The sequence below is a fragment of the Natator depressus genome, chromosome 10, assembly GCF_965152275.1.
Source record: "Natator depressus isolate rNatDep1 chromosome 10, rNatDep2.hap1, whole genome shotgun sequence".
NCBI classification, from domain to species: Eukaryota; Metazoa; Chordata; order Testudines; family Cheloniidae; genus Natator; species Natator depressus.
In genome coordinates, this window is record NC_134243.1 from 31,095,957 (window position 1) to 31,122,155 (window position 26,199).

General features: G+C 44.1%; 1 protein-coding gene across 2 annotated transcripts in view; it reads right to left on the minus strand.

Moving 5' to 3' along the window:
- Window positions 1–26,199, minus strand: part of RHBDF1 (rhomboid 5 homolog 1) — a 111,444-nt gene that overhangs the window by 26,867 nt on the left and 58,378 nt on the right. The window contains exons 2-8 of one of the 2 annotated variants that reach the window (XM_074965613.1): window positions 25,612–25,753; window positions 19,156–19,286; window positions 13,200–13,301; window positions 7,850–8,063; window positions 1,936–2,142; window positions 1,198–1,320; window positions 859–1,019 (exon numbers count right to left, since the gene is read on the minus strand). In XM_074965613.1, coding sequence (XP_074821714.1) covers window positions 859–1,019; window positions 1,198–1,320; window positions 1,936–2,142; window positions 7,850–8,063; window positions 13,200–13,301; window positions 19,156–19,286; window positions 25,612–25,731 — 1,058 coding nt within the window. In that variant the 5' untranslated portion in view covers window positions 25,732–25,753. The remainder of the gene's footprint in view (window positions 1–858; window positions 1,020–1,197; window positions 1,321–1,935; window positions 2,143–7,849; window positions 8,064–13,199; window positions 13,302–19,155; window positions 19,287–25,611; window positions 25,754–26,199) is intronic. The other variant, XM_074965614.1, reaches the window with a different exon arrangement.

Here is a 26,199-nt window from a genome sequence, read left to right on the forward strand (position 1 = left end):
GGTTTAAGAGGAAACTGAAGACACAAGGTTCCATCCATGCATCATGGTCTTAAAGCACCAGGTCTTCCACTTGCTTGGTTTCAAATTAGTGTAATATCACCTACCATGTTACCCCACGGCATTTGAGCAGGACAATTCATAGTGAATATGGCTAGGGGTAGCCATTCTATCTACCGATCTTCATGCCAATACCCTAGAGGACTGACATTCACACACTGCATTTTTGCCATGTTCTGCGCTCTTGGCACTCGTATAACCCATTTAAACTGGTCTCTGTTTCCCCTTAAGAAAGATACGGCCTCATAAACATGATGTTCAGGGACCCAACTTCATCATGCTGTTGTGCTGACTAGAGTTAAGTTAGCAGAGTTAGCCCCTCATATGCACCAATTGTCTACTGCTCTCTGAAGTCGGGCGCTGTTTCTTAGGTAAACAAGAAGATTTCAGGTATGGGATAAACAGAGGGGGTGTCACGCAGATTGTGCAGCAGCCCTGGGGATTCTCCTCCCAGACAGACAGGAATACTGGGGCAGCCCCTCAGCCTTTCCATTCAAGGCCCTCAGCAAGAGGGCTAGTATTTAGCACTAGGCAAGAAACTGTGTGCTCTGCTGCTCTAGGCCTAAACTGAGCTAAACTGAGTCAATTGAGCTGAGGTATCAATCACTGCACAAATCAGGCCTGTGTATCAGATCCATTCCGAGGAGTACCAGCAGCGTCAGAGACACTAACTCCTCTGGGCTTGACTTCACCATGAGCAATGGTAGCTAAGGCCTTTCAAATTTGTGGTGTGAAATGTCCTTCCCTTCCCAGATTCGGGACCACAGATTAGATTCTGCCAACTGTCAGGAAGATACTCACAGCATCAGGTGGCTTCTTTCAAGTTCATTTTTGTCTAAGGCACCTCCTGTTAGATCGGCCTGATCCTGGGGTTTCACCTCAGAATCCTTGATCGCCGCTTCAGATGGAGATTCAAACACTTCATCGGGGTATGTAGAGAGCTCCTCATGGAGGACTCCTTCCTGGGCAAAGAAACATAAGTCCTGTCAAAGACATTCCAGTGACTTATTAGAGCAAAGCAACTCAAAAGGAAGCTCTGTCAGGAGTGGCACCTCTCCCTTGAGCCCACATATACTGCTGGGTGATAGAGTTCTTACAGCCTTTGGCTACCGGGGACAAAGCCAGCACTGCTCCCCTTACCCGAGCAAAAAACGAGGTGTCCAACTCATCCGGGAAATCCACCGTGTCCTCCTCCAAGAAACTAGCGGGGGTGAAGCTGCGTCGCTGAGCTCTCCTCAGGGTACTGTCCTTCACAGAGCGGCCCTGGAAGAGAAGGGAATAGCATTCAGTCACAGAGAAAATTTGACCCCACAAACACTTAAGAGTTCTGCAGACCCTGCTTCTTCAGGGGCTTAGCTGTGTCAGGGAGTCACCAAAGTAAGTGCAGCAGATCCACCAGCCACTTGACACCCTTCTAGTGAGACTTGTGAATCCCACATACTAGTATTTCCTAGATGGCAGCACCATCCCTTTCAGCTGAGCTGAATGGTGCCTTCTGCAGTATATGAATGCTCTAACGTGCTTTTTACAAAGGACCATCACCCATTCAGAGCCTAGCTTTTCCAAACTTCTCATCCAACAGAGCCTAGACCTTAGCTACTGCTAACCAAATTTTGTAAAGAACATTTGAGCCTGGTTGTTGTCAAACTTGAAGCACTCAGACTGACAAACTCTTGGCAGGTCTTTATCTGGTCTACTCCACTTCCTTCTAGGCATGGGCAGGAGACACAGTGCAAAGCAGTCAGAACAGTGACTCCCCAAAATGACATAGTGGAGTCCCATTTTACACCTCCTCCCACCTCAGGAATCCCATAGATGGTGCCTTCACCCGAGACCTCCACCCTGTCCCCACAGGAATCCTCCTCACTCAGACAGTACCTTCACCAGGGCTGCTGCTGCTCGGAAGCTCATTTTGGCCACTGATTCCCGTTTCCGCCGTCGTGGTAAGCGATTGAACCCAGACCGAGAGCTGGTGAAGGAGCACAGTGATGTGGCACCTGGAGTGATTGGTGTGTGAGGGATGCTGTATCCATCATTATCATCAGCCATACGGAATGCTCGGCCTCGTGCTAAAGGGTCTACAATCTGCAGTCGAAGAGAGGATCTCAGTTACTGTGAGAAACTGGGAAGATCTCAGCATGCTCTCAGGCAAGGAGCGAAGGCCTGTGCCTCATTCTTGGGGCCCTTTTCTCCCCTCAACAAACACAAAGAAACATAGGAACTGCCAGACTGGATCAGACCTGGGCTTCATCAAGCCCTGTATCCTGTCTCTGACAGCTGCCAGCACAAGATGCTTCAGAGGAAGGTCTGGGATAATCTGTAATCCATGAAGGTCACACCGTGAGCCCTGAACATGAGGTTTTACATTCCTTCCAAAATTTTTTATCATCAACTGTAACAAATATGGATAAAAACACTATCCAGAGGAGTGTCCAATCCTCTTCGACTCTTCTTAAATTCTTGGCTTCACCAACGTCATATGGCAGTGAATTCCACAGTCTAATTGTCTGTTGTGTGAATGAGAGTTTTTTCTAGGCCCTCGATCACTCTTTGGCTTCCTTTCACAGATTCCAAGGCCAGATGGAACCACTGTGATCATGTAGTATGACCTTCTATATAACAGGCCAGAGAACTTCCCCAAAATAATTTCTAAAGTAAATTTCTTCTTTGAGACCACTCTCACTGTTCAATATCCTTATTGAGAAGGAGTGACCAGTGCGGCATACGCTGTCGAGATGGACTGATTTACACAATGCATAATAATGTTTACAGTAGCATTTTCCATCCTGTATCCTAACATCTTGTTTGCTTTCTGGACCACAGTTGAGCAGAGGTCTTTATTGAGCTGTCCTCTGTGATGCCCTGGTCCTTTTTGTGATTTAATACAGCTAACTTAGAACCCTGCAAGATGTGTAAATAGTTCACAATTTCCCCTCCAATGTGCATTACTTTGCAGCACATACCAGCATCGAATGTAAGCTACATTCACCCAGCTTAGTTAGGTCTCTGAAATTCCTCCATTCCTAAGCAGCAGAACACAAAACTCCTTTCTGGTCATCACTGCTGTTCTTTAGAGCTGGTCAAAATTTTTAAGCCAAAATTTCTTCTCACCAAAAATTGTGGTTTTGTTGAATATAATTTTTTTTGTAGAAAAAGGTCATCTTCAATGATATTGTTCAATATTTCAATGGAAAATTTTGAAACAAACTGAAAAATTTCACTTTGTTTAGGTTCAAATTGCATTTTTCATTTCATTTCGGATTTGGGCGGGGGGGGAGGGGAGGTGTTTCCTTTCACTTCCTTTTGGTTTTGGTTTTTTAAATACTCTTCCCCCCCCCCCCCCCCCGCCCCTTTTTTCCCCACCAGAACATGACTTCAGTGGGACTATCTGAGATAGTAAAGTAAAGCTCATGTGTGCTTGCAAGACTGGGGTCCAATTTTTGAAAATGTAACCCTACCTCACTCTGCAGACGAGGTAACCCAGCTGGAAGCCCAGGGAGGCAGCAGGAAGGAATTCTGCAGAGCAGCCCTTGGCTGCTGGTTACAGGATCCCTGGACTGGAACCTGAGATAGTGGGAGGGGACAGGCTCCCTACCAACCACCAGGGAAGGTGGCATGAATCCCCTGAGAAAGGGACATGGATGATAGAGAGCCCTGAGAAACGGGAGTGAGGACACAAGGCCCAGTGTCAGGGCTGAAGATCTGATACAAGGTCTCGGACTTGGTTGGACTCTTCTGGTACCCTGGCAGAGGCTGACTCAATTGTGACCTGACCAGAGGGCCAAGTTACAAGAAGAGAGACCACTGCAGCGCCAAAGCAATGGGCAGCTGGATGTGCCAGATGCGGGGAGAGACACTACACTATGCTTAGCACAAGGAGGAACTCCAGCAACGAGTGATCTCCTTCAAATCCACAGAAAATTTCATAGATATTTTTCATTTATTGCTGACTATTTCCAAAATAAGCAATCGAATCAATAATTTCTTTAAATTTTTCAATTTTTTTTTTAAATTCTACCAAGTGACTAAGCTGACCAAATTTTTCCCCCCAATATTGCTTGTTTATAAAATGGAAAATGATAAAGATACTGATTAGAATTTTGGCTAATAAATTTGAAAAATGAACCAATTTTGCAACCTGCAAAATTTGTCAATTTCTCAAGCAGATCTACTTGTAACTAGGGCTATCAGGTGATTAAAAAAATAAATTGCAATTAATTGCATTGTGAAAGAATAATAGGATATCATTTATTTAAATATTTTTGGGTGTTTTCTACATTTTCAAATATATTAATTTCAATTACAACACAGAATACAAAGTGTACAGTGCTCACTTTATATTTATTTTTTATTACAAATATTTGCACTGTAAAAACCAAAAGAAATAGTATTTTTCAATTCACCTCATACAACTACTGTAGTGCAGTCTGTTTATCATGAAAGTTGAATTTACAAATGTAGAATTATGTACAGAAAACTGCATTCAAAAAATAAAACAATGTAAAACTTTAAAGCCTACAAGTTCACTCAGTCCTATTTCTTGTTCAGCCAATCGCTCAGACAAACAAGCTTGTTTACATTGGCAGGAGATAATGCTGCCCGCTTCTTGTTTACAATGTCACCTGAAAATGAGAACCGGCGTTCACATGGCACTGTTGTAGCCAGCGTTGCAAGATATTTATGTGCCAGATGCGCTAAAGATTCATATGTCCCTTGATGCTTCAACCACCATTCCAGAGGACATGCATTCATGCTGACGACGAGTTCTGCTCGATAATGATCCAAAGCAGTGCGGACCGACGCATGTTCATTTCCATCATGTGAGTCACATGCCACCAGCAAAAGGCTGATTTTCTTTTTTGGTTTTTTGGGTTCTGTAGTTTCCGCATCGGAGTACTGCTCTTTTAAGACTTCTGAAAGCATGCTCCACACCTCGTCCCTCCCAGATTTTGGAAGGCACTTCAGATTCTTAAACCCTAGGTTGACTGCTGTAGCTATCTTTAGAAATCTCACATTGGTACCTTCTTTGCGTTTTGTCAAATCTGCAGTGAAAGTGTTCTTAAAATGAACAACATGTGCAGTGTCATCATCCGAGAGTGCTACAACATGAGATATATGGCAAAATGCAGGTAAAACAGAGCAAGGGACATACAATTCTCTGCCAAGGAGTTCAGTCACAAATTTAATTAACACCTTTTTTTTTTAAACGAGCATCATCAGCATGGAAGCATGTCCTCTGGAATGGTGGCCAAAGCATGAAGGGGCATACTAATGTTTAGCGTATCTGGCATGTAAATGCCTTGCAACGCCAGCTACAAAAGTGCCATGCGAAAGCCTGTTCTCACTTTCAGGTGACATTGTAAATAAGAATCGGGTACCATTATGTCTCATAAATGTGAACAAACTTGTTTGTCTGAGCGATTGGGTGAACAAGAAGTAGGACTGAGTGGAGTTGTAGGCTCTGAAGTTTTACATTGTTTTGGTTTTGAGTGCAGTTATGTAACAAAAAAAATTCTACATTTGTAAGTTGCACTTTCACGACAAAGAGATTGCACTACAGTTTTTGTATGAGGTGAACAGAAAAATACTATTTCTTTTGTTTATCATTTTTACAGTGCAAATATTTGTAATAAAAAATAATATAAAGTGAGTACTGTATACTTTGTATTCTGTGCTGTAACTGGAATCAATATATTTTAAAATGTAGAAAAACATCCAAAATATTTAATAAATTTCAATTGGTATTCTATTGCTTAACAGTGTGATTAAAACGGTGATTAATCGTGATAAATTTTTTAATCGCCATTAATTTTTGTGAGTTAATTGCATGAGTTAACTGTGATCAATCGACAACCCTACTTGTAACCTTCCTGGGCAGCACACACTTGTGAAATTACAGGATCCAGAACATCACATTACTTCTCCACAAGGTCAAAAATGAGGATTTAACTCTGTCCAACACAGCCAGAAAAAACTAATGCTGGCTATGGCAGCAATTTCTATGCACTCTCCTAACCAAAAGGCTGATAAAATACAATCCTTGGTAGACTTACAGGTTCTGCCAATATAGCATATAATCCTCATTACCCCAACAGTTGTGGCCCGAAAAAGTTATAGGCTCTGATGGCTGGGCTCATAACCAAGAGTTCAACATCTAACAGCACAACATAGCCAGCCTCTTTCCATTGTTACATATGGAAGTTATAAAATGCGGCAGCTACATCCGACAGACATTACAACTTCCACGTGGCTCCAATGGGTAGGGTAGGAGAGACTATAACTTTTGTGAGGCCTGAGATGTGGTGCTCATTAACTTTACAAGTCTTTTATAAATTGGCACGCAGGAGAGGTTACTTTCAAGAATGAACACAAGGTTTTAGACAAAAGTTACAACTGCTGTCAGAGGACTGGATGGAAGTTCCAATATTAATGATCTTGACCATGAATAAATATTTTATATTTAAGAATACTTTGTCAAACTGGTTCTGTGCCTGAGTTCTCAGCAAGGTCTAGAGCACAGGACCTGTTCGAAGCCACACGTCAATTATGAGTTGATTCAAAGGCTTTTCCAAACTGAAAAAGAATCCATTTTTCTAAGTCCCATAACTCTAAAATGATTTGTTTGATTAAATCCAAACTTTAAAAAACTTTTAAAAAACATGACAAATTTCAGCTTTTCAGACAGAGGAGAGAGGGCTCTCGGTGGGCAGGATTAGGGTTAGACAATAGTCAATCCTTTACTATGGAGACACTACCAATCTCTTACCCTCCTTTCTCCAAGGCAGGATTATCTGCAGATAGAGATAATTTCATTTCCCATTTCACCATCTGGACAAGTGCAGCACTCTTAACTGACTTCATATTATCAGATCAATTACCAGGGAAAAGCAAGGCACTGGGAACCCTTCAGGTCAGAGCTCAAGTGCTAATGAAGTTACCTCATTTAGGTTTGTATACTGGCAGAATCTGTACTTTGGGAACATGGAGTAGGCAAGGAAGCAGGAAGCTTTACAGCTTCCCCTGGCAATTTCTGAGGGCTCGTGAGCAGAGTGTGCCAGCTGCTGAGGTAAGAGAGATGACACATAGGTAGCTCCTGTGAAGTCATGAGATAATATTTCTGAGGATACTGAAAACTAGGGTATTGTCTTCAGACAGCAAAATGTGAAGAATAAAAAAGTAAGTGCATTGCATGGCAATGGGGCTATTAGTATGAGACTGCAGTTAGGGAGGATAGGGTCTAATCTGGATATCGAAAGTAAACTGACAGTTCTCCTCTCAAAACTGCTGAATACCCCATGTTGGAAAAGACTCTGACAGCCAGATTTGACTAGGAAACTGGAATCTTGCTATGGAAAAAGCTGAAAAACGCCTTCCACGATTACTGTAATTCCTTACTAGTGCTCATATACCATTCTCACTCAGTAATGATGCCAAAGGGACAAAGACATAGCTCTCAGAGTCCTGGGGAAACAGACTGCAGATGTATAAACCACAGAGGCCCAAGTGGAAGGGTGACAACACTGATTATGGGAAGAGAGTGCTCAAATGTGTGTATGAGATTTAGGAAGCCATCCCTTCACAGGAAACTCTTCCTTTCCTCTAAAACCTTTGTTTCCATGTTTGATCTCTTTAGTGTCTTGTGTACACTGATCTGAAATGTTCAGGAAACATTGAACCCTAAAGCAGGCTTAGCATCCAGCAGTGGGAGAGGGGAGAAAGGAGCCTTTTTGGTATGTTCTGAAAGCTAACAAGCCCCATGGAAAGGCCCTGGCTACTCCTCCACTGGACTCACCTTCTGCATGCCAAGTTGACAAGGCCCGACGTAGAGAGGAGGAGGAGTCTCTGTGCTAGTGAGTGAGATGTTATCCTGGCTGGGCAGGTCCATTTCCCGGATGACCTGAGGTTTCAGCTTCCCATATCGCTGGCTGCAATGGCGAAGGCTTTTTCTCTGCCATTTCTGAGTGGCATCGCTATCCTTGCTTACCCCAAACCAATCTGCTGTGCCCCTGAAAGACACCGACACACAAGCACAGGGAACGTTTGGGTTCGCTTAAATCATGCAAATTAGAGATAGAAAAGCCCCAGTAGTTCACACCTACTCCATTCCCATGCAGGATTCTGCCCTACAGTATATCTCACGGGCTCTTCACAGCTTGGTTTTAAATATGCAGTAAGACCAGGGCACAAAATTTTCATCAAAACATTATTATAAACAAAAAATGCCTTTTACCAAAACAAACATTTCACACACAAAAATATTTTGGTCAATTTTTTTTTTTAAAGTTTTTCCCAGTGGGGAAAAGAAAAGAAGGGGCAGCAGGAACCAGGGGACCTATTTATTTTGTCATTTAGTTTGACTGGAAATTTTTTTTAACGAAACTATTTTATTTCTTTGAACATTTTCACAGAAAATACTTACCCATGTTGGACCAGGCCTAGTCCCAAGTGATGGGGCCATGGCCCTTTCACAACCTCAGCGATCTCACAGTCCGAAAGAGTTTCCTTATATTCAGTCTGAATTCATCTTTTCTTCTCCTGACTCCCCATTATTGCCCTCTCCCTCCTTGTGCTTTCCAAACTGGTATTTAGCTGAAGCTTAGCATCAGCACCAGAGTGCCACTATGCTCCCTGGGATCTCAACTTTCCAACAGTTTACGTCTGGGTTATAGGGGTAAATGGCACTGAGCTGCCTGCTGCGGAAAGGTGAGAAAAGCTAGAAGCAGAAGGCAGTGGAGTGCAGCAATGCAGGCCATCAGGATATTGCTACGGCTCTGCTGGGAGCAGAACAGTTTGTATTGCATTGCATTGCTTCTACTTCATCACTGAAAGGCATCTACATTCAAAGACAAAATCCTGGAGGAAGCCAGAATATGTAAATTAGGAGCATTTCAGGCCACCCCAAATGCAGGAGGACAGTCATACATTGTAGCATGCAGTATAATTGTAGCCATGTCAGTCCCAGGATATGAGAGAGACAAGGTGGGTGAGGTAAGTACCTCACCCACCTTGTCTCTCTCATATCCTGGGACTGACATGGCTACAATCGTCTCTCTAGTCATGCATTGTAAACAGTCCTAGAAATGTAAGATTTACCACTGATCCATCATGCCTTTCCTCCAGCAGTGGCCAATACCTGCTGCTTCCAAAGAAGGCATGCCACAAGAACCCATAATGCACCTGGCCAAGTGTTCAATGCTGTGAAGAAAAAGTCCATCCTAACCCCACCCAAGTGCACACATGGAAGCGTGAGATCATCTGATCCTTTTCATCAACTCCTTCATGGGAGCAAGGACATCCACTGATGCTGTGACACTGAGGGACGGGTTTTAGCCTGTGCTCATGGTGGAGGCCAGGGGATATGCTCTGGCACTAAGAGGGAAACAGACTCAGTTACTGTTAGTTCATCAGGTTTATGCCTGGGCATCAAAGGGGAATATACCATTTTAGTATTAGCAGGAAGTAGTATGCCCTAGAATTAGAATTAGGCAGGGGCAAGATTCTGTTAATGGGGTTTGTGCCTGGGCAGCGAGAGAATAAACTGCTTTTTGACTTATAACAAAAAGGTCCCTATCCAAACGATCTGGGTTATGTAAATACATATCCAATTCAAAGGCCTCAAACAGCCTCTCCTGTTAAACTCCAATTGTAAGCCCATTTATCTCAGACTGGTCCCCTCTATATATCCCTTCCCAGATACCCAAAACAGAAGAGCCTTGCAGTGTGTCCCGAAGGTCAAAAGATTTGGGCTATTTTCATCCAAGGAGGAGAGGGAATTCTAAAATCAAGGGGCCCTCATGGAGAATGCCCTCACCCTGCCAGCAGCTTCCTCTCTGTCATTCCCAAGAGGGCTTTAGCTTAAGCAGCTTTGCAAATGGCAGCTCTGGCAGTGAAGCCCAGGAAAAGAGGTGGCTCCCAGACTATCTGGAGCTTTATAGGTTAAAACCAGCATTTTAGATTTTACTTGGAAGTTAACCAGTAGCTAATGTAGATTACAGAGCTCTGGTGTCATGTGCTCCCAATAAGACACACTATTCACCCAGCACGCAGCTGCCTTCTGCACCACGTCCAAATGTAGCCTCACACTGCAACAGTCTAACCTTTGAGGGGGTCATCAAACATGTGAAGAAGGGGGATCCAGTGGAGATAGTGTACTTAGATTTCCAGAAAGCCTTTGACAAGGTCCCTCACCAAAGGCTCTTATGTAAATTAAGTTGTCATGGGATAAGAGGGAAGATCCTTTCATGGATTGAGAACTGGTTAAAAGACAGGGAACAAAGGGTAGGAATAAATGGTAAATGTTCAGAATGGAGAGGGGTAACTAGTGGTGTTCCCCAAGGGTCAGTCCTAGGAACAATCCTATTCAACTTATAAATAAATGGTCTGGAGAAAGGAGTAAACAGTCAGGTGGCAAAGTTTGCAGATAATACTAAACTGCTCAAGATAGTTAAGATCAAAGCAGACCATGAAGAACTTCAAAAAGATCTCACAAAACTAAGGGATTGGGCAACAAAATGGCAAATGAAATTTAATGTGGATAAATGTAAAGTAATGCACATTGGAAAAAATAACCCCAACTATACATACAATATGATGGGGGCTAATTTAGCTACAACTAATCAGGAGAAAGATCTTGGAGGCATCGTGAATAGTTTTCTGAAGACGTCCAAGCAGTGTGCAGCAGCAGTCAAAAAAGCAAACGGGATGTTAGGAATCATTAAAAAAGGGATAAAGAATAAGACGGAGAACATCTTATTGCCCTTATATAAATCCACGGTACGCCCACATCTTGAATACTGCATACAGATGTAGTCCCTTCATCTCAAAAAAGATATACAGGCATTAGAAAAGGTTCAGAAAAGGGCAACTAAAATGATTAGAGGTTTGGAACGGGTCCCATATGAGGGGAGATTAAAGAGGCTAGGACTTTTCAGCTTGGAAAAGAGGAGACTAAGGGGGGATATGATAGAGGTATATAAAATCATGAGTGGTGTGGAGAAAGTTATTTACTTGTTCCCATAATATGAGAACTAGGGGCCACCAAATGAAATTAATGGGTAGCAGGTTTAAAACAAATAAAAGGAAATTCTTCTTCACTCAGCGCACAGTCAACCTGTGGAACTCCTTGCCTGAGGAGGTTGTGGCGAGGACTATAACAGGGTTTAAAAGAGAACTGGATAAATTCATGGAGGTAAAGTCCATTTATGACTATTAGCCAGGATGGGTAAGGAATGGTGTCCCTAGCCTCTGTTTGTCAGAGAGTGGAGATGGACGGCAGGAGAGAGATCACTAGATCATTACCTGTTAGGTTCACTCCCTCTGGGGCACCTGGCATTGGCCACTGTTGGTAGACAGGATACTGGGCTGGATGGACCTTTGGTCTGACCCAGTATGGCCATTCTTATGTTCTTAAGGTCTGCATCCAAGAGAAGAGAACCTGTCCTTCTGGACACATGCAAGCTGAACAAAGCCATCCTGGCCCAACGTCACTTGTTCATCCAACCAGGCCCCAGATGGTGAACTCTAGTCAAGCACCAACATCTCCTCCTTGGCAGAGACATGGACAGTTTCCTCTAATAATAAACCCAGCGCTCCCCACTGGTCTTCACCAGCCTGTGGATCTCACCTGATTGGAGTGACCCAAATTTCTCCTAACACCTCCCGCACCTCAGTAAGGTGATACAGGCCAAAAGTCAAGAGGCAGCTTTGCACTCCGCTCAGGAGTCTATCCCCTCAGGATATTGTTCTGCTCCTACAGACACCCATAGATCAGCTCAAATCTGAACAATGTTCTCCATTTGCCCACAGTGAGAGGGACTAGAATCAGCACCCAAGCTGATATAGCCTGAATTAACTGAGCTGTCCACAGCCCAAAACAAACCCACTGACTGAGACTGTACAGTGCTACAGTGTACGGTGCTACAGTGGAGGAAAGAAACTTTCCTTACTTCCTGCGCAGCCACAATGTAAGGCTTCAAAACAATCTTTATAGCTCAGTTGACCAGATTTGTCTCGAGGCTTCTGTAACCAGCACTCTATCCATCTTCCCAGTCACTTCTTTTGTCACAGGATGTATGTGAACCAAGGTAATCTGTGAGGGTGAAGCCTGCACCTAGGGGCCACTCCACTGAAGGAAGAGGACAAAGCATTTTACCGTCCTAACCAACCACGGATGGAACAATGTAGTGACAGAAATGGATCATGCTTTGGAGCCCTCTGAACACCCTCCACCTCCATTAGCCACCAGCAAGGCAGGCCCCTTGCCCTGACAGCAGAGGACAAAAGAAAACAATTGCTCTGATTGAAGTCAAAGCTGTGATGTTAGGATGGAATGGGCTGCTATTCTGTTCTATTTGTAGCACTCATAATGGAATGCCAGGGTTATATTTGTGTGCACCCTAGCCCTAAAGATGTGGCCTGTCCCTTTGCAGTTTTGGAGCTCTGCTGAAGAGGTTAAAGGGAACACAGTGGGGAAGCAAGGTGTGGTTGCAGGAGGCAGCTGTACTCCAGTGAGACCGAGCAGGCATGGGGCTTGGGCAAGCTGCGTTTGTTTGGTTTCTTGGATAGTAACTTTAATAAAACCCCAGTTTTAAAACCCTTCCTGGTCTGGGAGTGTAACATATCCCCCTTGCTATCTGAGCACCTTCCAGAGGCATATCAAGCGCAGTAACTAGCATCTGTGTCCTGTGGGTCATTCTCTCTCTCTTTTCCCCTCCCCAGGGGACGGTTTATCATTCTAAGGCATTGTGTACACACTACTCTGTTCCCATTAGCATGGCAGGGTGAAGAAGTGCACCCTGCACCTGGAGGTCTGTGGGACTCAGGCGTGCCTCTGGGAATTGGTTCCAGCTGTGAAGAAGGCCAGCAGGCTGAGGGCTTGTTAGGGAGGGAAGGAGGCTAATGGCTCATTAGTCAATTCCATGCTCGGTATTTTCAGCTTCTGAAACGTTTAGTGGATGTGACCATTCTTTCCGTTAGGTGCGCACATGACATCCACCACAGCAGGCCCCTTTGTTTGGATCCTGCCCAGGCCCTGGGGTCTATGCAGTAGGCAGCATGGCGCAGGGCTAGCATCCATGCACGGTTCACAGCAGCCCTCCCACACACATGCATTGGCTGGGCTTCACACTCAATACCACGGGTACCTGAAGAGCGATCGGGGAACTGACTGCCTTTTTCTCAGGGGCCTCCTGCCTGCCCGGTGCCCATGAATAGGCAGGGTCTGAATCCTCTCAAACCGTACCCGTCTGCTGCAAAGAAAAGAGAGCTGAAGGGAGAGAGCCTGCACTGAGAGGCAGCAAATGAGAGGTGCCTTTTCCCATTGCCACTGGGGACGGGGTAAAGGGAGGGTATTGCATTGTCATTTATTCCTGTTCATAACATTTTTACCACAGTGACAGCTGAGACCAGGTGCACCCAAGGCCATGCTCTGATGGACAACACAACCTTGCAGAGAGAAGCTGGGAATGGCAGAAAAGAGCCTCTATGCTTGTAACTTGGAGCAGGGCCTGGGGCAATGTGGTAGGCCACAGACTCCCTTTCATGCACTTACACTCTTGACCTGATTTCCCCAAGACTCCTGCTGACGCCAGAGAGGCCTGTGTCCCCCAGACTTCTGGAACTGAAGCCACTTTCTATTTAGGTGCCTAAATATTAGGGCTGTCAAGAGATTAAAAAAATTAATCACGATTAATCGTGCCATTAATCACACTGTTAAATAATAACAGAATACCATTTATTGAAATATTTTGGGGTGTTTTCTACATTTTCAAATATATTGATTTCAATTACAACACAGAATACAAAGTGTACAGTGCTCACTTTATTTTTTATTACAAATATTTGCATGGTATAAAAACAAGAAATAGTATTTTTCAATTCATCTAATACAAGTACTGTAGTGCAATCTCTTTATCATGAAAGTTGAATTTACAAATGTAGAATTATGTACAAAAAACTGCATTCAAAAATAAAACAATGTAAAATTTTAGAGCCTGCAAGTCCACTCAAGTCCTACTTCTTGTTCAGCCAATTGGTCAGACAAACAAATTTGTTTACATTGGCAGGAGATAATGCTGCCCGCTTCTTGTTTACAATGTCACCTGAAAGTGAAAACAGGTGTTCTCATGGCACCATTGTAGCTGGCATCACAAGATATTTATGTGCCAGATGCGCTAAAGATTCATATGTCCCTTGATGCTTCAACTACCATTCCAGAGGACATGCATTCATGCTGATGACGAGTTCTGCTCGATAATGATCCAAAGCAGTGCGGACCGACGCATGTTCATTTCCATCATGTGAGTCACATGCCACCAGCAAAAGGCTGATTTTCTTTTTTGGTTTTTTGGGTTCTGTAGTTTCCGCATCGGAGTACTGCTCTTTTAAGACTTCTGAAAGCATGCTCCACACCTCGTCCCTCCCAGATTTTGGAAGGCACTTCAGATTCTTAAACCCTAGGTCGACTGCTGTAGCTATCTTTAGAAATCTCACATTGGTACCTTCTTTGCATTTTGTCAAATCTGCAGTGAAAGTGTTCTTATAATGAACAACATGTGCAGTGTCATCATCCGAGAGTGCTACAACATGAGATATATGGCAAAATGCAGGTAAAACAGAGCAAGGGACATACAATTCTCTGCCAAGGAGTTCAGTCACAAATTTAATTAACACCTTTTTTTTTTTTTAAAACGAGCGTCATCAGCATGGAAGCATGTCCTCTGGAATGGTGGCTAAAGCATGAAGGGGCATACAAACGTTTAGCATATCTGGCACGTAAATACCTTGCAATGCCAGCTACAAAAGTCCCATGCAAATGCCTGCTCTGACTTTCTGGTGACATTGTAAATAGGAAGTGGGTAGCAGTATCTCCCGTAAAAGTAAACAAACTTGTTTGTCTTAGCGATTGGCTGAACAAGAAGACTGAGTGGACTTGTACGCTCTGACGTTTTACATTGTTTTGGTTTTGAGTGTAGTTATGTAACAAAAAATTCTACATTTGTAAGTTGCACTTTCACGACAAAGAGACTGCACCACAGTACTTGTATGAGGTGAATTGAAAAATACTGTTTTCTTTATCATTTTTACATGCAAATATTTGTAACAACAAATAATATACACTGATTTCAATTAGAACACAGAATACAATACATATGAAAATGTAGAAAAACATCCAAATATTTAATAAATTTCAACCGGTATTCTATTGTTTAACAGTGAGATTAAAACTTCAATTAATCGGGATTAATTTTTTTGAATTAATCGTGTAAGTTAACTGTGATTAATCGACAGCCCTACTGAACATGGATTGAGCTGCCCACCTTTAGGCACCAACACTTGGAAATGTTGGCTTTTACCTCTCCATGCTTCAGATGCTTTCTCTATGAAATGAGGGTGCTGCTGACCAGCCCCCCTGAAAGTAGGGGCAGAGGCCAGGAAGCTTCATTAAACACTCCCAGCTTCCTCCTGGAAGTCTTACTGTCAATTTAAACTCAACAGGGCCAAAACTGGGCTCCTGATCTTCCCTCCCTACCCCTCCATCTCAGCCATTGTCTACCCCTATCTCCTCCCTCTCCCTTGGGGGACCTCTGGCTCTTACCCTTTCATCTCCCTACACTGGAATCTAGGCCATGGGAGAGAATCCTGTTGATTCTTCTTCTTCAGCATCACTAAGATCTGCTCTTTCCTTTCTGTCCATACCACTAAAACTCTCATCCAGACCCCATCATCTCCTGCCTTAATGTCTGCAGACTCCCTGATACACACAGTGCTGCCCAGTCCACACAACACAGCTGCTGAGACCATCTTTCTGGCCAGCTCATCGGACCCCGTCCTTGCATCTCTCGACTGGCTCTCCACCTTCTTTGTATCAAATGTACATTTCTAGTCTTGCCCTTCCTACTTATCTGACCTAGTCTTTTATTACAGCATTTCCCACCCTTGTCTCCCACCCTCAGTGCCCCGTTTGCATCTCCTACAACTCCCTCCTGCCCATGGAATACCTTTCCAAGCTGGTCCACCAGCCCCTTTCCCCACTCCTTAGGAATCTGGTGGACCATCTACAAGCCATGAGTCAAAGACACTTGCCAAAAGGCATAAAGAAAAGCAGTGCCCTTAGCAGACCCTCTCTGCTGTGTATAAGCCTATGTGGAACAGCTACATTGTCTTACTGCAGCATGTTCGAAATCACCTTTTCAGAGCAGGAGAACATTTTCGAAAGTTCCTGTACGTGACATGAAGGCGAATGGGACTTCTGAGCCATTTACCCACCCAGGAATTGTGACTCTCCAGTTGCACTGGGAGGGGCCTTGTGCACTTCTCAGGGCTGTAAAATAACAGTGCACAAAACAAACAATAGAAACGTTCACTACAGCAGAGACACAACGCCAGATCCAGGCTACCAAGCAGAGCCCACAGCTACCCCCAGCCTGAGAGAGTAAATGGATTTTCCAACATGCCCAGAAAGGCAGGACTCAAGCTCCGTCAGATCAATAGCCAAAGACCCAGCACCAAGCATGCCCTGCCCAGGACCAGGCCCAGAGAGTCAGATCTAGGGACTGTTGGCATGAGCAGATCATCTGACCTCAGCTCCTCAATGGAGCATGAGCAGCTTCTCCACTATCCAGGGACCATTCTCCACCTGCTGTAGCCCCTCCACAGCCCAAGGAGCCCTCACCCCTCTGAACAGCACCAGGGGGAAGATTCATCCCACAGCTGTGCTAATGCAAGGATAGAGGGAAGGCAGCCTGTGCCTCCCCCATTTAGGGGCTGCCCTAACTTGTGCCCAGTTGCAATGGTCCCTATGGGCCATTACAAGGGTGCAGAATTGCTGGGACTCAGGGCTGAGCCGGCCGAACCGCCTCCTAACCTCAACTGCCCCCTCACTTCTCTGGCCTATTCCCCAGAATGCATCCAGTGCTCAGAGCTCCTGCAGAGGTAGTGGTTCAGGTGTTGGGCCGGACACAGGCCCCTTCTCCATTGTGTATTCCCTATTTCTTGAGCAGGGTTCTCATGCCTTCCCTATGGCCAGTCTAGCTGTTACAAAGGTCATAAAGCAGCAATGAACCTGGCCCAATGCCAGGTGTTCAGGACTGTGTGTGCTGTTCAGGAGGTCTGAGAAAGTGATTGTTGGCAGGGAGGGAGTACGTAGGAGATTAGGGAATGAACAGGCTGTGAACCCCAGAGACATCCCAACATACACTGATCAATGGACTTTCTGCCCTGTTAGACCTGACACCGCTGCCCTCTGGATGGCAGCACACAGGGCATCAACCCTCCAAGCCCCAGTGGCCTCCCAGGCACCAAGGGCAGATGCAGAGGGAGGAGCTCATCATCAAGGGAGCTGAAGGCTCCTCTCCCATAAACGGGGAATGACCTCCTTACAGCCAGCAGAACCACATTAGCGGAGTATGTGAGATGGGGATCAAATCCATTACACCCAAGAGCCAGACGTACAAGCGTGTTCCCCACGTCACATTTTCAGGAATGGGGGGGGCTATTTAAAATGATAATTAGGAAAAGAGTATAACTGAGTGGGGACCATTCAGCTGTGCATGTTGTTCATCCATGGGACAAGTTTCACACTGCGTTTGTTCAGGTACCCAGAGCACTGGGGCCCCAATTTTGTCTGGAGTTCTGGCAGCTACTATAATATGATAAATATTAACCAGGCCAAAAGTCATAGGGCAGGGATCAGTAAGGAGATAGCCACATCTGGGAGAAACTGGATCAGTATGCCTAATACAGACAGAAAAGTCACTTCTGCCTGTTAATGTGACCTGGGGCTTCAGGACCAGTTGGGGATGCAGATGCATGTAACCCCAATATACAGACATCACTAACAAGGCAGGGTGTTGCTCTCAGTCCTGGGGGCAGACACCATCCCACCAAGTTCTCCAGAACCCCAAAAGTCCCAAGTGCATAAAGGTGGCAGCCAAGAAAGCACATGCCATGGAAACAGCTGCAGAGCAGCTCTCTCTCCCCTGCTCTACGTCTGCACAGCAGGATTCCCTCCTTCTCCAACAACTGCCTATTTTCAAGGGTTCTTTCCCCAAACACATCCAGGCACATGTACCTTCCTCAGAACCATCAGGGCCAGGCTGCTGTACAGATGTCAGACACACAAGGCAGGTGAGGCAATATCTTTTATTAGACCAACTTCTGCTGGTGAGAGAGAGAGAAGCTTTCGAGCAGACGTTAGGCAGGCATCAGCTGGTTCTGCCGTTTCAAAAGGGATGGTCAGACTGCTTGCACAAGGCAAGAAGTGCATTGTTTGACATGCCATAAACACAAGCAGCCAAAGGAAATTTGCTCAAACTTTCCAAAGATCTTCCCTCTGGGCAGAGACCAAGCCGAGAACACATCAGCCCAGAAGGGAGTGTGTGAAACTAAGGGCCTAAAATAGAGTATGTCTCACAGCCTTCCCTAGAGGAGCACTCTCAGCACTGCACAGAATTCTGTCCAAACTAACTGTTGCCCATGGCCCCTCCAGCTGCAGCTGGATCTCAGCCAAGGAAGCCCTTCATTTCCATTGGTTCTGGCAAAACAGCAGCTTGAGGTCATACTGGACCAAGTGCAAATGGCCCTGAATAAGGACAGTGCAGAGCTGCTGGCCCCAGGAGACCTCTGGGACTGGGGCACAGGAGGACAACAGAAGCTCTTTGGCTAGTACATACTGCTTCTCTGTGTGCAGCCCAAGAACCATGACCCTGCCCCCTTTGCGGTGATTTGAAGTATCTTCCCAAACATGGAGCACAATAATCTCCTGAAGGGCTTTGACCAAGTCAAAGCGAACAGGCAGTCCTTACGCTCCAAAAATATTCTGTTCAGTAAAAATCATGATAAGGCGCTTCTAATGCAAGGTGGAGAGTGTAATGCAGCAACACAGGCAAGCTCTGATCTCCCAGGAGCAGTTCTAACTAAACCACTCCTTAGTAGAGGAAATTGCTCCTTGGACTCCACCATCCAGAATCCTCAGCAGGAAATTGCTGCATCTCTTCAGAAAGTGCAAACGAAGCCAGGAGGCTTGTCAGCAGCAAATCCTAAGGCCTTCACCTTTCCCTCTTAAAACAATCTCTGTGTGCACAATATGCCACATCTTACCTTCTGATGGTTTGGGTGATGGAGGTCTGTCGTTGTAGCATGGGCCGCCGCACCTCGTTTGGCGGGGAGGGGATGCGGGTGTTCTCAGCAGGCATGCTGACGCTTCTCAGGAAGGCCTGGCGTTTAAATGGCTGCAAAACAAAGTGGGGAGCATTTCAGTCCCCCTGCACTCATGCTGCACATTCATTCCCTAGCAAAACCCAACAGGGACATGAAACACAAAGGAGCCAACAGTATAGCAGCTTCCCTAGCCAAGGGCTGTTTGTTCACTGTAGGGCACTAATAGCTCATGGCCTAACAAGTGCTACTGGCCGGGTCTGTGGCAAAGCTCTTGCACCAGGCTTCTGCCCCTGCTCTAGGCTTTGCCACAGTGCTGAGTAGGTGAGAAAGATGAGTCACTTATGGTCCGGGCCTCTCTCCCTACACACCCCCAGGCTCATAGCGCTGCAACCCAGAACTAGGCACTAGTCACATGAGTGAGGAGATGGACTTTGCCATCGTATCCAAAACACAAGACCTGGTAGTAATACAGGACTTTAAGTACTCAGATATCTGTTGGAAAAGTAATACAGCAAAACACAAATTCTCCAGCAAGTTCCTGGAGTGCACTGGGGACAACTTTTTGTTTCTGAAAGCAGAGGAAGTAACCAGGGACACAAGAATTTTAGATTTCAATCTGACCAGTAGGGAGGAATTGGTAGCGAACCTGAAAGTAGAAGGTAATATAGGTGAAAGTGACCATGAAATGACAGATTTCATGACTCTAAGAAAAGAAAGGAGTGAGAGCAGCAGAACAAGGACAATGGACTTAAAAAAGCAGACTTTAACAAATTGAGAGAAGTGGTAGGTAAGGTCCCATGGGAAAAAAATCTAAGGGAAAAAGGAGTTCAAGAGAGTTGGCAGTTTCTCAAGGAGACAATATAAAAGGCACAACAGCAAATTATCCCAATGTGAAGGAAAGATGGGAATAATAGTAAGAGGCCAATATGACTCCATCAGGAGCATTTTAATTACCTGAAAATCAAAATAATCTGTGTTTCCACATTTTATCAGCCCAGAAGGGAGTGTGTGAAACTAAGGGCCTAAAATAGAGAATGTCTCGCAGCCTTCCCTAGAGGGGCACTCTCAGCACTGCACAGAATTCTGTCCAAACTGTACATTTAGTACAGTTCTATAAAATGTGGAAACACAGATGAATTGCTAAGAACAGCACAAGCAGGTAGGGACAAAATTAGAAAGACTAAGGCACAAAATGAGTTACAACTTGCAGGGGACATAAAAGACAATACGAAGAGGTTCTTTAAATATATTAGGAGCAAGAGAAAGACGAAGGAAAGGGTAGGTCCTCTACCTAGTGGGGAAGGAGAGCTAATAACGGCTGTCATGAAGAAAGCTGAGGTGCTTAATGCCTATTCTGTTTCAGTCTTCAGTAAAAAAGTTATGATGACTGTAACGCCCCCTCATGGCCATAGGTATGTCTGCAGTGCCCCACCCGTTTCCCCTTTCTCAGGGCTCCTTGGACAAACCACACACAGTCTCTCTCCTCCAATTATAGTCCTTCTTGGGGTCTGGTTTCTTTCTTTACAAAGCTCCAAAAAAAGCAAACACAAAGAAGGAATTTTACCACTCACTCACAGAGCCCCCCACAAATCTGTCCCAAGGCCTGGCTCTTACCTCAGAGCCTGGGGGCAGAAATGGTTTCCTCACAGAGCCTCTCCTATCAGTTTGCATCTACCCTACACAAGCTGACTCCCTTGCAGCTTCTCAAGTGTCAGTCTCTCCCCACAGAGCTGCTTCAGCTCTCTCATAAGGAACCAGCTGCTTGAGGTTCCTTCCCTGCAACAGGTGTCTCCAACTGGCTCATTTAGCAAGCCTGGCCCAGGATTCTGCAGGCAGCTCCTTCGCTCCCTTTGCTCTCTCGCAGTGACCAGATACTCAACACAATTAACATTAAAACAACAAGGGGGAAGGAACAAAAGCCAAAATAGGGAAAGAACAGGTTAAAGAATATTTAGATAAGTTAGATGTATTCAAGTTAGCAGGACCTGATGTATTTCATCTTAGAGTACTCAAGGGACTAGCTGAAGCGATCTCAGATCTATTAGCAATTATCTTTGGCAAACTCATGGGAGGACAGGTCAGGTCCCAGGCAACTGGAGAAGAGCATACATAGTACCTATCTTTACAAAGGGGAACAAAGAGGACTCAAGGAATCAAAGACCAGACAGCCTAAATTCAGTACCTAGAAAGACAGTAGAACAAATTATTAAACAATCAGAGGATAACAGGGTTATGAAAGGAATAGTCAGCATGGATTTCTCAAGAACAAATCATACCAACCCAACCTAATTTCCTTCCTTGAAAGAGTTAATAGCCTAGTGGATAGAGAAAAAGCATTAGATATGGTCTTTCTTGATTTTAGTAAGGCTTTTGACACTGTAAGAACATAAGAATGGTCACACTGGGTCAGACCAATGGTCCATCTCGCCCAGTATCTTGCCTTGCGACAGCAGCCAATGCCAGATGCTTCAGAGGGAACGAACAGAACAGGGCAGTTATCAAGTGGATCCATCCTGTTGTCCCTAAGAATCTGACTGCCAGAAGCTGGGTTTGGACATTGAGAGCACAGGGTTGCATTCCTAACCATCTTGGCTAAGACCAATAGTTGGACTATCCTCCATGAACTTCTCTAATTCCTTTTAAACCCAGTTATACTTTTGGCCTTCACAACATCCCCTGGCAGTGAGTTCCACAGGTTCACTCTCCATTGTGTGAAGTACTTCCTTTGTTTGTCTTAAACCTTCTGCCTATTCAATTTCATTGGGTGATCCCTAGTTCCCGTGTTACGTGGGGTAAATAACACTTTCTTATTGACTTTCTCCACATCATTCATGATTTCATAAATCTCTATCATATCACCTCTTTGTCATCTTTTCTAAAATGAACAATCCCAATCTTTTTAATCTCTACTCATACGGAAGCTGTTTCATACCCCTAATCATTTTTGTTACCCCTCTTTGTACCTTTTCCAATTCTGATATTTCTTTTTTGAGATGGGGCAACCGGAATCACATGCAGTGTAAAGGTGTGGGTTACCATGGATGTCTATAGCGGCATTATTATGTTTTCTGTCTTATTATCTATCCCTTTCGTAATGGTTGCTAACACTGTTAGCTTTTGGGTTTGCTGTTGCATATTGAGCAGATGTTTTCAGAGAACTATCTGTGATGTCTCCAAGATCACAGTTTGAGTGATAACAGCTAATTTAGTATGTATAGCTGGATTATGTTTTCCAATTAACATTACTTTGCATTAATCATTATTGAATTTCATCTGCCATTTTGTTGCCCATTCACCCAATTTTGTGATATCTATTTGTAACTCTTCAGTCTGCTTTGGACTTAACTATCTTGAGTAATTTTGTATCATCTGCAAACTTTGCCACCTCATTGTTTACCCCCTTTCCCAGATCATTTATGAATATGTCCTTGGGGGACATCACTATTTACCTCTCTCCATTGTGAAAACTGACCATTTATTCCTACCCTTTGTTTCCTATCTTTTAACCAGTTACTGATCCAGGAGAGGATCTTCCCTCTTATCGCATGACAGCTTACTTTGCTTAAGAGCCCTTGGTGTGGGACTTTGTCAAAGGCTTTCTGAAACTTCAAGTACACTATATCAACGGGATCATCCTTGTCCACATTTGTTGATCCTCTCTAAGAATTTTAATAGATTTGATGAGGCATGATTTTCCTTTACAAAAGCCAAGTTGACTCTTCCTCAAATATCATGTTCCTCTATGCGTCTGATAATTCTGTTCTTTCCTATAGTTTCACCAATTTCCCTCGTACTGAAGTTAGACTTACTGGCCTGTAATTGCCAGGATCACCTCTAGACACTTTTTTAAAAATCAGCTTTGCATTAGATATCCTCTAGGCATCTAGTACAAAGGCTTATTTAAGCACTGGATTACATACTGCAGCTAGTAGTTCTGCAATTTCATATCTGCATTTCCTTCAGAACTCTTGGGTGAATACTATCTGGTCCTAGCGACTTATTACCGTTTAATTTATTCCAAAACCTCCTCTATTGACACCTCAATCTGGGACAGTATCTCAGATTTGTCACCTAAGGAATCTCCCTCACAGCCTCTCCAGTGAAGACAGATGCAAAGAATTCATGTAGCTTCTCCACAATGGCCTTGTCTTCCTCGAGTGCTCCTTTAGCACCTGGATCATCCAGTGGCCCCCTGGCTGTTTGGCAGGCTTCCTACTTCTGATGTACTTAAAAAAATATGTTGCTTTCGTTTGCGTCCTTTGCTAGTTGCTCTTCAAATTCTTTTTCAGTCTGCTGATTACATTTTTACACTTGATTTGCCAGAGTATATGCTCCCTTCTAATTTCCTCATTAGGATTTGACTTCCAATTTTTAAAAGGATGCCTTTTTGCCTCTAACCACCTCTTTAATTATGTTGTTTAGCCACAGGGGCATTTTTTGGTCCTCTTACTGTTTTTTTGTTGTTTTTATTTGGTGTATATATTCAGTTTGAGCCTCTATTATGGTATCTTAAAATATTTTCCATGCAGCTTGCAAGCATTTCACTCTTGTGACTGTTCCTTTTAATTTTTTTTAAACTAGCCTCCTCATTTTTAGGTAGTTGCCCTTTTTGAAGTTAAATGCTACTGTGGAGGGTTTCATTGGCATTTTCCCCCTGACAAGCACATTAAATTTAGTTACATTATATTCACTGTTACCGAACAGTTCAGCTATTTTCAACTCTTGGACCAGATCCTGTGCACTTTAGGACTCCATGACTTAGGAATAAATCAAAAATGCCTCTCCCCTTGTGCATTCCTGGACTAGCTGCTCCAAGAAGCAATTGTTAAAGGTGTCTAGAAATTTTATCTCTGCATGAGGTACATGTACCCAGTCAATATGGGAATAGTTGAAATCCACCGTTATTATTGGGTTTTCTGTTTTTGTAGCCTCTCTGATCTCCCTGAGCATTTCACAATCACTGTCGCCATTCTGGTCAGGTGGTCGATAGACCATTCCCTACTTCTATACTCTGGAGATTAGTTCCACATGACTTTCTCTCGAGCAAACTACGAAATGCATTCTAGATGAAGTTACTTTAAAGTGGGGGCACAACTGGTTGAAAGACTGTACGCAAAGAGTAGTTATCAATGGTTCACAGTCAAACCAAAAAGTCATATCTAGTGGGATGCCAGAAAAGTCAGTCCTGGGTCTGGTACTATTCAATATTTTCATTAATGACCTGTATAATAGAGTGGAGAGTATGCTTATGAAATTTGCAGATGACGCCAAACTGGGAGGAGTTGCAAGCACGTTGGAAAACAGAATTAGAATTCAAAATGACCTTGACAAATTGGAGAATTGTTCTGAATTCAACAAGATGCAATTCAATAAAGATAAGCAAAGTTCTTTGCAATTAGGAAGAAAAAATCAAATGCACAAATAGAAAATGGGGAATAACTAGTTAGGTGGTAGTACTTCTGAAAAGGGTCTGGGGTGATAGTGGATCACGATTTGAATATAAGCCAACAATGTGATGCAGTTAAATAATGACTAAATACCATTCTGGTAGTGATGTAATTCTACCCGGAAAGGGAGAAATTTCCAGTGGGTTGGGTGAATGTCGACGTGGACATAGACGTCCTTCATATCAAGAGCTACAAACCAGGCTCCATGGGGAAGGGAGGGGATAATAGATGCCAGCATCACCATATGGAACTTATGTATTTAATTCTTAACTGCCTTTTATCAATAGTTATTGTACAGGCTATTCCTACCTTACTCCCTGTACTAAACACCTTCTCACTATTTTTGTTGTTGTTGAAGACAAGTTTAAAAAGAAGAGTTCACTATCAGCTATTTATGAATTGTTAATTTCATCCCGTCCTCACTTATTAATGGAGCTACTTTCTTCCCAGTTCCTCTCTGCCCTTGATATATATGTAACCGCCTCATTCCCATTTTTTCATTCTCCCTGGTACTGTAGTCCATTGTGTGGCTCTTAGGATCCACTGGGTTGTTGCTGATTTCCCATGCTCCTGGCATACTGACATGTTAACACTCCACTTACTTTTCATCTTTTCTTTCCAGACAACACACCTTCTGCCTCCCTTTGTCTGTTGGAAGGTACAATTCAGATCACCTGACTTAAATGAAGCTCTCGTTTCCATCCTTACCCCTGTAACTTAATAACCATTTAATATGCCCTACCTGTTTTGTATCTAGGAGGCCTAGACCATATAATGCCATATAATAAAGTATCCCTAGACCATATAATGCAAACAGGCTCTCAACACAGTAGAGTCCAAAGCTCTAAGCATCCAAATCCCTTCCCATTGTGCGTACAGACTACATTGAACTCACATATTCATTCCTTATGCCCCCTCCCCGATCTTTGTACATTACTCATACCAGTACCTGCACAAAGGTGGGCTCCTCAGGCATTGCCACAGAGACTGGCACCGGTATGTCGAGTTTGAGCCATGGCGGCTTCTTCCGCTGTAAACTGCTCGTGCTGTCACGCCGCACTTCAGACATCTTCCTGTCTCAGTCCTCACACCTGAGGAAAAGGGAAGAGATCATTGAGTTTGGAAGGAGTCCATGCTGTTCATTGGTCAGGCAGATCTCGCCTTTTATCATTCATACAAAGTGGCTGTGAGCAGCTAGCGATTCACTCAAATCCTGTCCCTAGTTAGCTGATTTGCTGAGTACTTTCTGCGACTAATCTGCTGTTGCAGTTTTGTGAGCAGTTTGCTATGGGTATTCAAGAGTCACCTTCCCCGCGGTTCTGATAAGCTCTGATTAGACACACAGATCACATGGCATGTTTCTGTTCTCCAATCGGAGGCAGGGAACACCTAGAATCAGGTTTCCAGAGTGAACGCTAAGTTGTTGTTTTAAAATTCACTTTCCATTAACACTGTCTGAGATTTGCTTAATAGCCACTATTTCCTCAAGGACTGAGGATGGATTACTGCTTATTTGGACCTGGGTCCAATTCAACCA